Below are 16954 nucleotides of genomic sequence, written 5' to 3'. Positions count from 1 at the left end.
CCGGTACCTGTAAGATCATCTGCACCCCGTTCCGGCAGCCAGAATGGCTTACTTAGATGGTCTGCGCCCGTTCTCTCAGCTCATTGTTACATCCCCTTAACTCCCAACATTACCAGTGGGCAAGGGGTAATTCATCATTAATTTCATTGCAGTATGACAGTATCTGCCCCACCCGTGTGCAGCAATATTACATGGAACTGGTGTAGCAATAGCAGCTATCACAGGGGGAGCAGCAGCAGCGGCGGGTCAGGAGGCTGCCCGGCAGCAGCTGCGTACTCTCTCTCCCTCCTGTGACAGCCGGCACTGCCACGCACTCTCTGGGATGGACGCGCAGTGACCCCCGCTAAGAGACGCAGCAGCGAGCTGTTCCGGAGAGTGCGGACCGTTCCGGACACGGATACAAAATAGGTGATCGCCTTCCCCCACTGTTCGGTGCAGGACACTGTCACACTTACATTAGATAAAGGCTGGGGACCCGTCATGTAAATCACAGCAAGCATGAGACCTCGGCCCCTCGTTGCCTCGCAGCTGTTAGAGAACTACAACTCCCAGCATCTCCGCCTGCTGAGAGCTGCAACAGTCCCCAGCCCGGACTCAGCAGCCCGAACGCTGCCAGGCAGGAACCTGTGGGTGGTGGAGGGGAGCTGCTGCTGCTGCTGCTGAGCCGCCTCACTACTATACATACAGCTGCACAATGCCGGGCGGCTCCATAGCAACCTGCAGCCACACACACGCCCAGGGAGAGAGCAGGCAGCTCCCGCATAGCCACCGCACCATCCAGCCGGAGCTGCACTCACCCCCGGGGACCCCCCGAGCCATGCTGCCCGGCCACTGAGGTCCGCCCCCCCCCCTGTACCACTCACCACCATGGGCCAGAAGACGCTGACAACTGGTAGGACAGGGGCTCAGTGCCCTGGCTACAGTGTGTGTTACATGATCCATCCTATCAGTGTCTGTCTGTCTGTCTATCTATCTATGTATCTATCTATCTATCTATCTGACACATTCAAACTTTTTTTTTTTACACAGTTCTCATACTATCTGGATTTTTTATGAGCAGCTGTAGCTGCAAATAATTTCAAGACAAACAGAACAAACACCACATATTGCTTTGTTATTACTGTCAGACTGCATGCTACTGTTGGGGGTGTACTATGGTTGGGGGGTGTACTTACTGAAAGTTTCTCTCTTGTACTGCATCAGCCTGAGCCTGGTATCTAAAAATGTGTTTTTATGTGTTAAATTTGCAAACATTTAAGGAGAGGTAGAAAACCTGTGGCTGCCTGCTGTGGAACTACAAGTCCAAGCCATGCTTTAGTATGTAGAGCCACAGAAGCCATATGCTGTAAGTAGATGCATTGTGGGGTTGGGGTGAGAATACCAGTTGCAGGACCCCATCAGTGTGAAACCTTTCCCCAATGGCCCCCTAACTGTAACCCTCCCTATCGGGAGCTTAAACCTAAACGCCCCCCCTAGACCTCACCCCCCCCCCCCCCCCCCCCCCACCACTGCCTTACCCACCTCTCCCTGGTGGTGCCTTCCTAACCCCCCTACCCGCACGACTTGCCTTTCCTGCAGTCCAGTAGTGGGACGTTCAGGATCCCAGGTGTTGGTATGCTGGCGCCAGGATTGTAATTCCATTCCGGATTCTGGCGCTGGCATTCTCAGCTGTGTTGGGATTCCAGTGTCAGTATTTTGATAGCCGGAATCACAACCGTCGGGATCCTGTCCGGATCACGGATTATGTGCTGGCTGTGTTCTTGCAATAGTTCCTTTCTCCTGAGATGCAATATTCTGCCATATATACCACATGTTGCACTTACACTAATCCCATATACCAGTGGTTCCCAAACTTTTTTGAATCACGGCGCCCTACAGTATCAGAATTTTTTTCACACCACCCCGAAGCCAAAAGTTACTTACTGATATCTGGAAAAATTATAAAATTAAGTATCGTAAATTGTGTTTATATGTCATCCTTAAGGCCCATACACACTGGGCGATTTTGAGCTGAAAGCAGGTCACTTTTGGTGTTTTCAACTGCTTTCATCTCAAAACCACCCAGTGTGTATGCCCCGGCTGTGAGCGCTGATGCGCGCCCCCGCTTCATTGCCGGCAGATGAACGACGGGGTGGACGGCTTTCCATAGCGTCCTGCTATGGAAAGCCGTTCACCCCCGCTGACATTGCTGGGCAGGGGGGGGGAGGGAAGTGCTCAGTGTGTATGCACCTTTAAGCTCAGTTATATGGTGTTATTATCAGTTATTATCTGTTAGTACACATATTTTATGATTGACAGCTAGCAGCACTGGTTTTGCCTATTACATTGCCCATAAATAATTTGAATTAATCCTGGACCACCAACCCAGGGCACCCCTGCAAGTGCTCGACACACAGTTTGGGGACCACTGTCATATTGTCTTTAGCTGTGTCCAATTCAAAGAACAGTTTTTTTTTTTTTTAATGTATTTTCTTTGACGTCCTCGTGGATGCTGGGGACTCCGTAAGGACCATGGGGAATAGACGGGCTCCGCAGGAGACTGGGCACACTATAAGAAAGATTTGGTACTACCTGGTGTGCACTGGCTCCTCCCTCTATGCCCCTCCTCCAGACCTCAGTTAGATTTCTGTGCCCGGCCGAGCTGGATGCACACTAGGGGCTCTCCTGAGCTCCTAGAAAGAAAGTATATATTAGGTTTTTTATTTTACAGTGAGACCTGCTGGCAACAGGCTCACTGCAACGAGGGACTAAGGGCAGAAGAAGCGAACCTACCTGCTTGCAGCTAGCTTGGGCTTCTTAGGCTACTGGACACCATTAGCTCCAGAGGGATCGACCGCAGGACCCGTCCTTGGTGTTCGTTCCCGGAGCCGCGCCGCCGTCCCCCTTACAGAGCCAGAAGCAAGAAGATGGTCCGGAAAATCGGCGGCAGAAGACTTCAGTCTTCACCAAGGTAGCGCACAGCACTGCAGCTGTGCGCCATTGCTCCTCATACACACTTCACACTCCGGTCACTGAGGGTGCAGGGCGCTGGGGGGGGGGCGCCCTGAGCAGCAATAAAATCACCTTGGCTGGCAAAATAACCACAATATATAGCCCCAGAGGCTATATATGTGGTAATTACCCCTGCCAGAATACAGAAAAAAGCGGGAGAAAAGTCAGCCGAAAAAGGGGCGGAGCCATCTCCCTCAGCACACTGGCGCCATTTCTCCCTCACAGTTCCGCTGGAAGGAAGCTCCCTGACTCTCCCCTGCAGTCTACACTACAGAAAAGGGTAAAAAAGAGAGGGGGGGGGCACAAATTTGAGGCGCAGTAAATATTATAGCAGCTATAGGGGACATAATTCAGTTAGTCCCTGCATTATATAGCGCTCTGGTGTGTGCTGGCATACTCTCTCTCTGTCTCCCCAAAGGGCTTTTGTGGGGTCCTGTCTCCTTTAAGAGCATTCCCTGTGTGTGTGTGCGGTGTGTCGGTACGGCTGTGTCGACATGTTTGATGAGGAGACTTATGTGGAGGCGGAGCAGATGCCTATAAATGTGATGTCACCCCCTGCGGGGCAGACACCTGAGTGGATGGACTTATGGAAGGAATTACGTGCAAGTGTCGACTCCTTACATAAAAAATTTGACGACATGCCAAATGCGGGACAGCCGGCTTCTCAGCTCGTGCCTGCCCAGGCAATTCAAAGGCCATCAGGGGCTCTAAAACGCCCACTACCTCAGATGGCAGACACAGATGTCGACACGGATACTGATACCAGTGTCGACGACGATGAGTCAAATTTAATGTCCACTAGGGCCATTCGTTGCATGATTGAGGCAATGAAAGAGGTTTTACACATTTCTGATATAAACCCAGGTACCTCAAAAAAGGGTATTATGTTTGGGGAGAAAAAACTACCAATAGTTTTTCCCCCATCTGAAGAATTAAATGAAGTGTGTGAAGAAGCGTGGGCTTTCCCTGATAAAAAATTGGTGATTTCAAAAAAATTACTAATGGCGTTCCCTTTCTCGCCAGAGGATAGGTCACGTTGGGAAACTCCCCCTAGGGTGGATAAAGCGCTCACACGTTTGTCTAAAAAGGTGGCACTACCGTCTCCGGATACGGCCGCCCTAAAGGAACCTGCTGATAGAAAGCAGGAGGCTATCCTAAAGTCTATATATACACACACTGGTGTTATACTGAGACCAGCTATTGCTTCAGCGTGGATGTGCAGTGCTGCTGCTGCTTGGTCAGATTCCCTGTCGGAAAATATTGACACCCTAGACAGGGACACTATATTGCTAACCGTAGAGCATATAAAAGACTCAGTCTTGTACATGAGAGATGCACAGAGGGAGATCTGCCGGCTGGCATCTAGAATAAGTGCATTGTCCATTTCTGCTAGGAGAGGCTTATGGACTCGGCAGTGGACAGGGGATGTAGATTCTAAAAGGCACATGGAAGTTTTGCCTTATAAGGGTGAGGAGTTATTCGGGGATGGTCTCTCAGACCTTGTTTCCACAGCAACAGCTGGGAAGTCAGCATTTTTGCCCCATGTCCCCTCACAGCCTAAGAAAGCGCCGTATTATCAGGTACAGTCCTTTCGACCCCAGAAAAACAGGCGGGGAAAAGGCGGGTCCTTTCTGTCTAGAGGCAGAGGAAGGGGAAAAAAGCTGCACCACGCAGCAGGTTCCCAGGAACAAAAGTCCTCCCCCGCTTCTTCCAAATCCGCCGCATGACGGTGGGGCTCCACAGGCGGAGCCAGGTACGGTGGGGGGCCGCCTCAAAAATTTCAGCGATCAGTGGGTTCGCTCACGGGTGGATCCCTGGATCCTTCAAGTAGTATCTCAGGGGTACAAGCTGGAATTCGAGGCGCCTCCCCCCCGCCGTTTCCTCAAATCGGCCTTACCGACATCTCCCTCGGGCAGGGAGTGTCAGATTGTGTTTAGGTTGTGTCCCCGGAGGGGGCGCTAGTGGGTCAGTGGAGGTAGCTGGGAGAAAACGAGGAGGCTGGATAACGTTCCTGCGCATGAGCGCAAATGATATTTATTAGCAGATGGTTAATAACAGAATGGCAGCAGAAAATAATAATAACAAATGGAAATGTCAATCACACAGCGTAATAGCTGAAAGTCTATGGCAATTGGATGACAGATGACTGGAGAAATAATAACCGGTATATGATAAGCAGAAGAACAGGTGCTTGTGAAGGTGATGCTGGTTTGGAAACCAGTGCAGGGTAAAAACATGAAACTAGGCAGCAAGGTGTAGATTGGCAAACCTGGTAGCAGAGGCAGGAGTCTGACTTCACAGTGCAGGTGATGAAGCACTGGCAGCAGCAAGCTGTATCACAGGTGGAGGAATGGAACACACCTGGAGTCAGTCTCAACTGCAGGCTGAAGCACACAAGGTGGTGATGAGTGTGAAGCCTGTTTGGAGATTGCAGGTATTGCTGAGCCTTGAAGTTCCACGGAGCTTGTGCAGAACCAGGAGTACAAGTCTTTAGCAGAGAACCAGGAACACAGAAGGAACAGGAACAGATCCTTTACATGGGTCGCAGGAGTGACACAAAGTCCAGGATGCCTGCAGACTGATCCTGCAGTCTCTTATGTACCCCTTGGTGCACAGGGATTGGGTGAGTGAGGAAAAGTGGGTGCGGCCAAGCACCGGATTGGCCGCTGTATGCTGACTGTTTGCAGACTGTCATGGCGGCGCCCACGCCGCGGCCTAGCGGGAACGCGGCGCGCTACACGCCCGCTGTCACAGGAGCGCTCCCAGGCCCATGATGGCGTCCCATGGCAGAGACACAGATGACAGGCGACCGTAGGGAGCCAGGACGGAGTCCGCAGCGGCGGACGGATGTCGGCTTGGTAAGTCGATTCCTGACAGTACCCCCCCCTTTAAGGGTGGACACCGAACACCCACGTGGCTTGGATGGATGAGTGCTGTGGAAAACACGGACCAACCTTGGAGCATGGACATCTGATGAATTTACCCAACTTCTCTCCTCTGGGCCATAACCGGACCAATCGACCAGGTACTGGAGACGTCCATACCGGCAACGGGAGTCCAGAATTTTACCAATCTCGAATTCTACGCCCCGCTGAGTTCGAATTTTGGGGCCAACTGGAAGGGCACTCTGAAAACGGTTCAGGACTAGAGGTCTGAGGAGAGAAACATGAAAAGCGTTAGGTATTCGAAGAGATGGTGGTAACTTCAGTTTGTAGGCCACAGGGTTGATGACTCGTTCGATAGGGAAAGGACCAATGAAACGGGGTGCAAACTTCATGGACGGGACCCTAAGACGAAGGTTACGGGTTGACAGCCAAACCTTGTCCCCAGGTTTCAGGTTAGGAACCGCACGTCTCTTGCGGTCGGCAAAGAACTTGTACCGGCTGGAAGCCTTTTTGAGAGACACGTGAATTTTTCTCCAAATTGATGAGAATTGAGACAGAGCAGTAGTGGCAGCAGGAACATCCATATGAGGGAGTTCCTGAAAGTCTGGAACACGGGGATGTTGCCCATATACTGCGAAGAATGGTGTTGTTTCCGTAGCAGTATGATAGCGGAAGTTGTGGGCAAACTCGGCCCATGGGAGCAGATCGAACCAGTCATCCTGGGAAGATGAAACATACATTCTTAAAAACATCTCAAGTTCTTGATTAACCCTCTCTGTCTGCCCATTCGTCTGAGGATGGTACGATGACGAAAACTTCAGCTTGACCTGCATGGCAGAACAGAGGGCCCTCCAAAACCTTGCTACAAACTGTACCCCCCGGTCGGATATTATTTCCGAGGGTAGACCATGTAAGCGGAAAATCTCCCGTAGGAAGATTTGGGCAAGTTTCGGGGCAGAAGGGAGACCCTGGAGAGGAACAAAATGAGCCATCTTGGTGAATCTGTCCACTACAACCCAGATGGTATTGTATCCTTGGGAAGGAGGAAGGTCGGTGATAAAATCCATGGACAGGTGTGACCAGGGACGACTAGGAACAGACAATGGTTGTAACTGACCTGCTGGAGACTGACGAGGAGTCTTATGCTGCACACACTTTGGACAGGATGCCACGAAATCCTTGATGTCAGCCTTCATCTTTGGCCACCAGTATGTCTCAGAGAGAAACTTGAAGGTCTTCAGGACACCAGGATGACCGGTAAACTTGGATTGATGAGCCCAAGATAGCAACTTGGGACGGAGTTCTGGGGAAACAAAAGTCTTACCAGGAGGAGGAGCTGGGGAGACTTGAGATGCAGCGAACACCACTGGACTCAGGATGGAATGAGGCACTGAGTCAGGCGTTTCCTCTTCGGATTCCATAGATCGGGATAAAGCGTCAGCTTTGACATTCTGCGAACCTGGGCGGAAATGAAGCTTAAAATTAAAACGTGAGAAAAACATAGCCCACCTGGACTGGCGAGGATTAAGGCACTGAGCTGCCTTTAAGTATAGCAGGTTTTTATGATCCGTGTAGATGTTGAACGGATGTTTGGCCCCTTCAAGGAGGTATCTCCATTCCTCGAGAGCCAGCTTGATCGCCAGTAGTTCTTGATCTCCAACGGAGTAGTTAGCTTCTGCAGGAAGGAATTTGCGAGAATAAAATCCACAAGGGTGGACTTTCCCATCGGTTCCCTTCTGGGAGAGAACGGCTCCAACTCCAACTGTGGAAGCATCCACCTCTAACTCGAACGGTCTATTTACATCTGGCTGAGACAGAACTGGAGCAGACATAAAGGCCAGCTTGATCTTCTGGAAGGCTGCTAAGGCTTCTTCTGGCCAGTTGGAATGGTTGGCCCCTTTCCGAGTCAGGTTGGTAATAGGAGCGATGAGAGTGGAGAATCCCCGAATAAATTTCCTGTAATAGTTGGCAAAACCCAGGAACCGCTGGATAGACTTGAGAGAGTTCGGAATGGACCAATTGGCAATAGCTTCCAATTTTGTCGGGTCCACCTGAAGATCCGATCCGGAGATTATATAACCCAGGAAGGGTATAGAGGGAACTTCAAAGGTGCATTTAGACAGTTTACCGTAAAGACGGTTCTCACGAAGACGTCGGAGGACTTCACGGACTTGTAGACGATGAGATGGAAGGTCTTGAGAGAAGATGAGGATATCATCCAAGTAAACAACGAGGTACTTATACAGGACATCACGAAAGATTTCGTTCACAAAGTGTTGGAACACTGCTGGAGCGTTACTCAACCCAAATGGCATTACCAGGTATTCGTAATGGCCATCTCGAGTGTTAAAAGCTGTCTTCCACTCGTCACCACTCCGAATTCTGATGAGATTGTAGGCACCGCGGAGATCTAACTTGGTGAAGATGCGGGCTCCTTTGACTCTGTCAAATAATTCAGTAATGAGTGGTAATGGATAACTATTTTTGATGGTAATGTCATTGAGACCCCGGTAGTCAATGCATGGACGCAGTCCTCCATCCTTCTTTTTAACAAAGAAGAAACCAGCACCAGCGGGTGATGATGAAGGACGAATGAATCCCTTCTGTAGATTCTCCTTGATATATTCGCTCATCGCCTCAGTTTCAGGAACAGACAACGGGTAGGTGCGCCCCCTAGGTGGCTTCTTGCCAGGAAGGAGATCGATGGGACAATCCCATTCCCTATGGGGCGGAAGGACATCAGCGGCCTTCTCACTGAAGACATCTGAGAAATCTTGATAAGCTGCTGGGAGACTTGGCTGTGTCTTCACTTCGGTAGACTTTAGAGGACACACTTGGGCTAAACAGGACTGATGACAATGTGAACCCCATGAGGTAAGCTGCAACGTTGACCAGTCAAACTGTGGATTATGTAGCTGGAGCCAGGGCATGCCCAAGACGATCTCCTGGGTGGCTTGAGGGATGACCAAGAACTTAATCAGTTCAGAGTGTAGAAATCCAACTCCCAGGACCACTGGTACAGTTTGATGAGAGATATTCCCCTTGGAGATTCGACTACCATCCACAGCGGTAATATAAACTGGACAGGAAAGTTCACATATAGGTAAACAAAACTTATTTACCGCAGCTTGGGTGATAAAGTTTCCTGCAGCTCCACAGTCCACTAATGCTGATGCGGACTGGAGCCCAACTGAAGTCTCTAACGTTACAGGAAGGATAAGGTCTTGACTTGAAGGAGCTTGACTGAAAGATCCCAACTTGACTCCTCCTTTACAAGTCAAGATCTGGCGTTTCCCGAACGCACTGTGCAGGAGTTAATCTGGTGGCCCGCAGCCGCACAGTACAGACAGAGTCTCTCACGCATTCTTCTTGCCCGCTCTTCAGAAGTTAGGCGGGACCTATTTATCTGCATAGGCTCGTCAGAAGAAGGAGACTGGAACTGTACTGAAGGTATCATCCTTGTTCTGCGTGGCTCACTCCGAGCGCGTTCATTATTGCGTTCGCGGATGCGAGAGTCCAACTTAATGCACAAGGAAATCAGTTCAGGTAACTGTACAGGAAGGTCGCGGGTCGCCAGTTCATCTTTGATCCGGTCCGAAAGTCCATGCCAGAAAGCTGCTACCAGGGCCTGATTATTCCACTGAATCTCCGCCGCCAACGTCTGGAACTGAATGACATATTGTCCCATACTACGGGTACCTTGACGAAGTTGCATCAGGTCGGCGGAAGCTGATGTTGCACGACCAGGCTCGTCAAAGATCCGTCTGAAGGTTGACACGAAGTCTGTGTAGTTGTTAATCAGAGGGTCAGCACGCTCCCACAGAGGAGACACCCAGCTCAGAGCAGATCCAGAAAGTAAGGAGATGATGTAGGCAACCTTGGATCTTGGCGTGGGGAAATTGTGTGGCAACAACTCAAACTGGATTTCGCATTGGTTGAGAAACCCGCGACATAACTTCGGACTGCCATCATACTTGCTTGGCACGGGCAGATGCAGACGTGACACTGGAGCTGATGCAGCCGGTATAGAGGAACTCACGGCACTGGCAGGTGCTGGAGTAACAGGAACAACAGGAGCGAGTACACTAGGCAGGGATTGCTGTAGTGTATCTATCCGGGAGGACATCCCTTGCAGGAATTGAAACATCTGCTGCTGCGCAGCCTCTTGACCATCCAGACGGGAGACCAGATTTTGTAAGGCCTCTGACCCCACACTCCGTCCACCATCCGAGTCCATCGATCCTGGACTTACTGTCAGATTGTGTTTAGGTTGTGTCCCCGGAGGGGGCGCTAGTGGGTCAGTGGAGGTAGCTGGGAGAAAACGAGGAGGCTGGATAACGTTCCTGCGCATGAGCGCAAATGATATTTATTAGCAGATGGTTAATAACAGAATGGCAGCAGAAAATAATAATAACAAATGGAAATGTCAATCACACAGCGTAATAGCTGAAAGTCTATGGCAATTGGATGACAGATGACTGGAGAAATAATAACCGGTATATGATAAGCAGAAGAACAGGTGCTTGTGAAGGTGATGCTGGTTTGGAAACCAGTGCAGGGTAAAAACATGAAACTAGGCAGCAAGGTGTAGATTGGCAAACCTGGTAGCAGAGGCAGGAGTCTGACTTCACAGTGCAGGTGATGAAGCACTGGCAGCAGCAAGCTGTATCACAGGTGGAGGAATGGAACACACCTGGAGTCAGTCTCAACTGCAGGCTGAAGCACACAAGGTGGTGATGAGTGTGAAGCCTGTTTGGAGATTGCAGGTATTGCTGAGCCTTGAAGTTCCACGGAGCTTGTGCAGAACCAGGAGTACAAGTCTTTAGCAGAGAACCAGGAACACAGAAGGAACAGGAACAGATCCTTTACATGGGTCGCAGGAGTGACACAAAGTCCAGGATGCCTGCAGACTGATCCTGCAGTCTCTTATGTACCCCTTGGTGCACAGGGATTGGGTGAGTGAGGAAAAGTGGGTGCGGCCAAGCACCGGATTGGCCGCTGTATGCTGACTGTTTGCAGACTGTCATGGCGGCGCCCACGCCGCGGCCTAGCGGGAACGCGGCGCGCTACACGCCCGCTGTCACAGGAGCGCTCCCAGGCCCATGATGGCGTCCCATGGCAGAGACACAGATGACAGGCGACCGTAGGGAGCCAGGACGGAGTCCGCAGCGGCGGACGGATGTCGGCTTGGTAAGTCGATTCCTGACAGGGAGGCTGTACTAGAGGCAATTCACAAGCTGTATTCCCAGCAGGTGATAGTCAAAGTACCCCTACTTCAACAAGGACGGGGTTACTATTCCACACTGTTTGTGGTACCGAAACCGGACGGTTCGGTGAGACCCATTTTAAATTTGAAATCCTTGAACACATACATAAAAAGATTCAAGTTCAAGATGGACGAGGGGGATTACATGGTATTCCTGGACATCAAGGATGCTTACCTGCATGTCCCAATTTACCTTCCTCACCAGGAGTACCTCAGATTTGTGGTACAGGATTGCCATTACCAATTCCAGACACTACCGTTTGGACTGTCCACGGCACCGAGGGTGTTTACCAAGGTAATGGCAGAAATGATGATACTCCTTCGAAAAAAGGGAGTTTTAATTATCCCATACTTGGACGATCTCCTAATAAAGGCGAGGTCCAGGGAGCAGTTACTGGTCGGAGTAGCACTATCTCGGGAAGTGCTACAACAGCATGGCTGGATTCTAAACATTCCAAAGTCACAACTGGTTCCTTCCACACGCTTACTGTTCCTGGGGATGATTCTGGACACAGAACAGAAAAAAGTGTTTCTCCCGCAGGAGAAAGCCAAGGAGCTGTCATCTCTAGTCAGAGACCTCCTAAAACCAAAACGGGTATCGGTGCATCACTGCACACGAGTCCTGGGAAAAATGGTGGCTTCATACGAAGCAATTCCATTCGGCAGGTTCCATGCAAGGACCTTCCAGTGGGACCTCTTGGACAAGTGGTCAGGATCGCATCTTCAGATGCATCAACTGATAACCCTGTCTCCAAGGACCAGGGTGTCTCTACTGTGGTGGCTGCAGAGTGCTCATCTTCTAGAGGGCCGCAGATTCGGCATACAGGACTGGGTCCTGGTGACCACGGATGCCAGCCTTCGGGGCTGGGGCGCAGTCACACAGGGAAGAAATTTCCAGGGACTTTGGTCAAGTCAGGAGTCGTCCCTGCACATAAACATTCTGGAACTAAGGGCCATTTACAATGCCCTAAGTCAGGCAAGGCCCCTGCTTCAAAACCAGCCGGTTCTGATCCAATCAGACAACATCACGGCAGTCGCCCATGTAAACCGACAGGGCGGCACAAGAAGCAGGGTGGCGATGGCAGAAGCCACAAGGATTCTCCGAGGGGCGGAAAATCACGTACTAGCACTGTCAGCAGTGTTCATTCCGGGAGTGGACAACTGGGAAGCAGACTTCCTCAGCAGACACGACCTACACCCGGGAGAGTGGGGACTTCATCCAGAAGTCTTCCTACTGTTGGTAAACCGTTGGGAAAGGCCACAGGTGGACATGATGGCGTCCCGCCTCAACAAAAAGCTAAAGAGATATTGCGCCAGGTCAAGGGACCCTCAGGCGATAGCTGTGGACGCTCTAGTGACACCGTGGGTGTACCAGTCGGTTTATGTGTTTCCTCCTCTGCCTCTCATACCAAAGGTACTGAGAATAATAAGAAGGCGAGGAGTAAGAACGATACTCGTGGTTCCGGATTGGCCAAGAAGAGCTTGGTACCCGGAACTTCAAGAAATGTTATCAGAGGACCCATGGCCTCTACCGCTCAGACAGGATCTGCTACAGCAGGGGCCCTGTCTGTTCCAAGACTTACCGCGGCTGCGTTTGACGGCATGGGGGTTGAATTCCGGATCCTAAAGGAAAAGGGCATTCCGGAGGAAGTCATTCCTACGCTGATAAAAGCCAGGAAAGAAGTAACCGCAAACCATTATCACCGCATTTGGCGAAAATATGTTGCGTGGTGTGAGGCCAGGAAGGCCCCTACAGAGGAATTTCAGCTGGGTCGTTTTCTGCACTTCCTACAGTCAGGAGTGACTATGGGCCTAAAATTGGGTTCCATTAAGGTCCAGATTTCGGCTCTGTCGATTTTCTTCCAGAAAGAACTGGCTTCACTGCCTGAAGTTCAGACTTTTGTAAAGGGAGTGCTTCATATTCAGCCCCCTTTTGTGCCTCCTGTGGCACCTTGGGATCTCAATGTGGTGTTGAATTTCCTAAAATCACATTGGTTTGAACCACTTAAAACCGTGGATCTGAAATATCTCACGTGGAAAGTGGTCATGTTATCGGCCTTGGCTTCGGCCAGGCGTGTGTCATAATTGGCGGCTTTGTCATGTAAAAGCCCTTATCTGATTTTCCATATGGATAGGGCAGAATTGAGGACTCGTCCCCAGTTTCTCCCTAAGGTGGTATCAGCTTTTCACTTGAACCAACCTATTGTGGTGCCTGCGGCTACTAGGGACTTGGAGGATTCCAAGTTACTGGACGTAGTCAGGGCCTTGAAAATTTATGTTTCCAGGACGGCTGGAGTCAGGAAAACTGACTCGCTTTTTATCCTGTATGCACCCAACAAAATAGGTGCTCCTGCTTCTAAGCAGACTATTGCTCGCTGGATTTGTAGCACAATTCAGCTGGCGCATTCTGCGGCTGGATTGCCGCATCCTAAATCAGTGAAAGCCCATTCCACGAGGAAGGTGGGCTCATCTTGGGCGGCTGCCCGAGGGGTCTCGGCTTTACAACTTTGCCGAGCTGCAACTTGGTCAGGGGCAAACACGTTTGCTAAATTCTACAAATTTGATACCCTGGCTGAGGAGGACCTTCAGTTCTCTCATTCGGTGCTGCAGAGTCATCCGCACTCTCCCGCCCGTTTGGGAGCTTTGGTATAATCCCCATGGTCCTTACGGAGTCCCCAGCATCCACTAGGACGTCAGAGAAAATAAGAATTTACTCACCGGTAATTCTATTTCTCGTAGTCCGTAGTGGATGCTGGGCGCCCATCCCAAGTGCGGATTGTCTGCAATACTTGTATATAGTTATTGCCTAACTAAAGGGTTATTGTTGAGCCATCTGTTGAGAGGCTCAGTTATATTTTATACTGTTAACTGGGTTTAATATCACGAGTTATACGGTGTGATTGGTGTGGCTGGTATGAGTCTTACCCGGGATTCAAAATCCTTCCTTATTGTGTCAGCTCTTCCGGGCACAGTATCCTAACTGAGGTCTGGAGGAGGGGCATAGAGGGAGGAGCCAGTGCACACCAGGTAGTACCAAATCTTTCTTATAGTGTGCCCAGTCTCCTGCGGAGCCCGTCTATTCCCCATGGTCCTTACGGAGTCCCCAGCATCCACTACGGACTACGAGAAATAGAATTACCGGTGAGTAAATTCTTATTTTTTTTAGGAATCTAATGCTTCTTTATACTGTGGAGTAAATAATAGTTTGCATAGAAAAGCCTCTCTGAATGCGCATTGCACATGCCCATGCGGGTGTACTACGAATTGCTGGCTGTGCGGGATCCCGGCGCCCAGCATACCGGCGCCAGGATCCCGATATCAGGAATGCCGGCAGCGGGGTGAGCGCAAAAGAGCCCCTTGCGGGCTCGCTGTGCTCGCCACGCTGGCAAATATTTATTCTCCCTTCAGGGGTGTCGTGGATCCCGACAGCCGGTATAACGAGTGCCACCCACCCATGCAGATATAAGTGATTCCATCCTTTATGAATGATTGCGCCAGGTGCGGTAAGGGCAATCTTACACAGCCGCCAGGGAAAAGATGCATATCTTCCAGGAATTTGGGGGTGAAGATGACATCCCCTAGCACTAGTGAATTGCAGATGATTGGCTGTTTGTGAATGCTCTGCTGTTCCTAATTGGTGCTTTTTTTCATCACTCAGACATATATTATACTTTTGTGAGCATTACTTACATAGCTGAAAATATGTTCTTTTTTTCATGCAACTTATTCAATCGTAAATTACACTAATTTTGCTGTCAGCTCTGTGTTATACCCTATGTAATTACAAGATGAGATACCCTATGAAAAATAGTACAAAATCAAAACTACTGTCTTAGCACATGTGAGAGGAAACAATAAGGATAAGCGGGCAATTTAAGGTGGGTACACACTATTAGATATATCTGCAGATCAATTGATCTGCAGATATATCTATGTACAGATCGGGCAGTGTGCTGTGCATACACACTGCCCGATCCCTCGGGGGACTGACGTCATGAACTGGGCGGGCGCTCGCGCCCGCCCAGTTCACCTGTCAATCACCGCCGGCCGCCGCAGCATGTGTACGGGCGGTCGGCCGACCGCCCCGTACACACACAGCGACGCGCCAATGTATCGTTAGATATATTGGCTGTCGGCTGTGCTGCGCGGCCGACGCGATACGTCTGTGAACGACGGAGTTCACAGACGTATCGCCCGTACACACTGGCCGACGGTCCCGCGATGTATCGGCCGTTCAAGAGAACGGCCGATACATCGACCAGTGTGTACGGGCCTTTACAATCTATTCCCAAACTTTCATCATTTTCTTATCAAAAATATTTAGAAATGTTACTGTACATTTATGTAGATTGAACATCTGTTATTTGTTCCATGAATGATTTGTGGAGAATACAACGGCATAATATGACATTATAATCTTGTGTACTGTTCTTCATTTTCCAGAGCCGCCCAATATAACAGAAGATGTATTTGTAAGTATAAGAAAACGGTAATCCGGGAGGCACTGGGGCTCTACAATGGCCTGGCATTGTAGTCGTGCGTGCACCAAGGTTGCATGGTCATGGTGTGGTTTAGCGGAACGCCCCCACGTCTCTGTATGCTGGGCAGCCGAGCAGAGCGTTGGGAGGTTGAGCTGCTTGGACAGTCCTTGTCATCATGTGCAGGGCAGCTGAACAGAGCACCAGGACGCTGCGCTGCTCGGCCAGCCCTTGTTACCATGTGCCGGGCAGCCAAACAGAGCATCTGGAGGCTGAACTGCTCGGCTAGCCCCGGTCTTTGTGTAGCCAGACCGTTTCATCAGGCCATCGGCCCTTCTGTCATTTGCCAGCAGCACCAGATGGCCAGTCTAGCCCTGGTTATACTAGACCTGGCATAGTTATACTAGGATACTTTGACCCACCACCATGCTCCACTATGTCTTGTTTGCCACCACTGCCTCCCCAGCCTCTGTCCCGTACAGACCCCCCACCACTCTGTCCCACCCCTGCTTTAATACTTCTCCTGTTTCTGGTTGTCCTCTTCTGTGGCCCATCTATATGTTGAAAGTGGGCACACCATACCAGTCAATATTCAAATGACTGTGTATATACGTATATATATATATATATATATATATATATATATATATTCGAGAATGGCAAGCCTGGAGACCGATATGCCCACTCGGAGCTAACTTCTCCCACTGTAAGATAAAGAGAGGATGAAGTCTCAGCCAGGGTAGACTGCGGTGTAAAGAGGCAGCATTGTATATTATATATGGATAATGGTGGTCATTCCGAGTTGATCGTAGCTGTGCTAAATTTCAGCCCCCTCCCGCCCAGCGACCGCCTCTGTCTCAGAGGCGATAGTTGGGCACCGACGACTGCCATGTGCCGGCGCACTGCGGCGCCGGTGCATGCGCAGTTCCGACCCGATCGCTGCGCTGCGACAAACTGCAGCGAACGATCGGTTTGGAATGACCCCCAATATGCAGTGAGTGCTGGAACTATTAAGAGCTACAGTGGCGGGAGGAGACAAGGCAGCACAGAGAAGGTAACCTGGGAGAACAGAGGGAATGCAACTGAGACAGGCACATGATTATATCTTGTATTGTTGAAGCTCAATCACATTGAGGCAGCTCTCTGCAAATCGCATCAATGACCTTTCAACTGTTGCCATCATAACCTTTACAGTTGTGTGGAAGTTTCAGTTACCAAGTTTAATTCTTACATCACATGTAGGGCCCGATTCAAACCTGATCGCTCTTGTGCGAATTTGCACAGTTGCCGATTATCGAATGACTGCGCATGCGTATGCACCAAAATGCGCAGGC

The 16954-nt window shown here is 50.3% G+C and overlaps 1 protein-coding gene across 3 annotated transcripts in view; it reads left to right on the top strand.

Annotated features, from left to right (window-relative positions):
* The first annotated feature begins 418 nt into the window (after positions 1-418).
* The window catches only part of RGS22 (regulator of G protein signaling 22), a 273655-nt gene continuing 257119 nt past the window's right edge, over positions 419-16954 (top strand). For 2 of the 3 annotated variants that reach the window (XM_063924194.1, XM_063924193.1), the window contains exons 1-2: positions 420-892; positions 15586-15614. In XM_063924194.1, coding sequence (XP_063780264.1) covers positions 868-892; positions 15586-15614 — 54 coding nt within the window. In that variant the 5' untranslated portion in view covers positions 420-867. Of the gene's footprint in view, positions 893-15585; positions 15615-16954 lie in introns of all 3 variants that reach the window. The other variant, XM_063924195.1, reaches the window with a different exon arrangement.

This window comes from Pseudophryne corroboree, chromosome 5, assembly GCF_028390025.1.
Source record: "Pseudophryne corroboree isolate aPseCor3 chromosome 5, aPseCor3.hap2, whole genome shotgun sequence".
Taxonomy (NCBI): domain Eukaryota; kingdom Metazoa; phylum Chordata; class Amphibia; order Anura; family Myobatrachidae; genus Pseudophryne; species Pseudophryne corroboree.
Note: the sequence above shows the minus strand (reverse complement) of the source record. Positions and strands in the feature narration are given on the sequence as shown.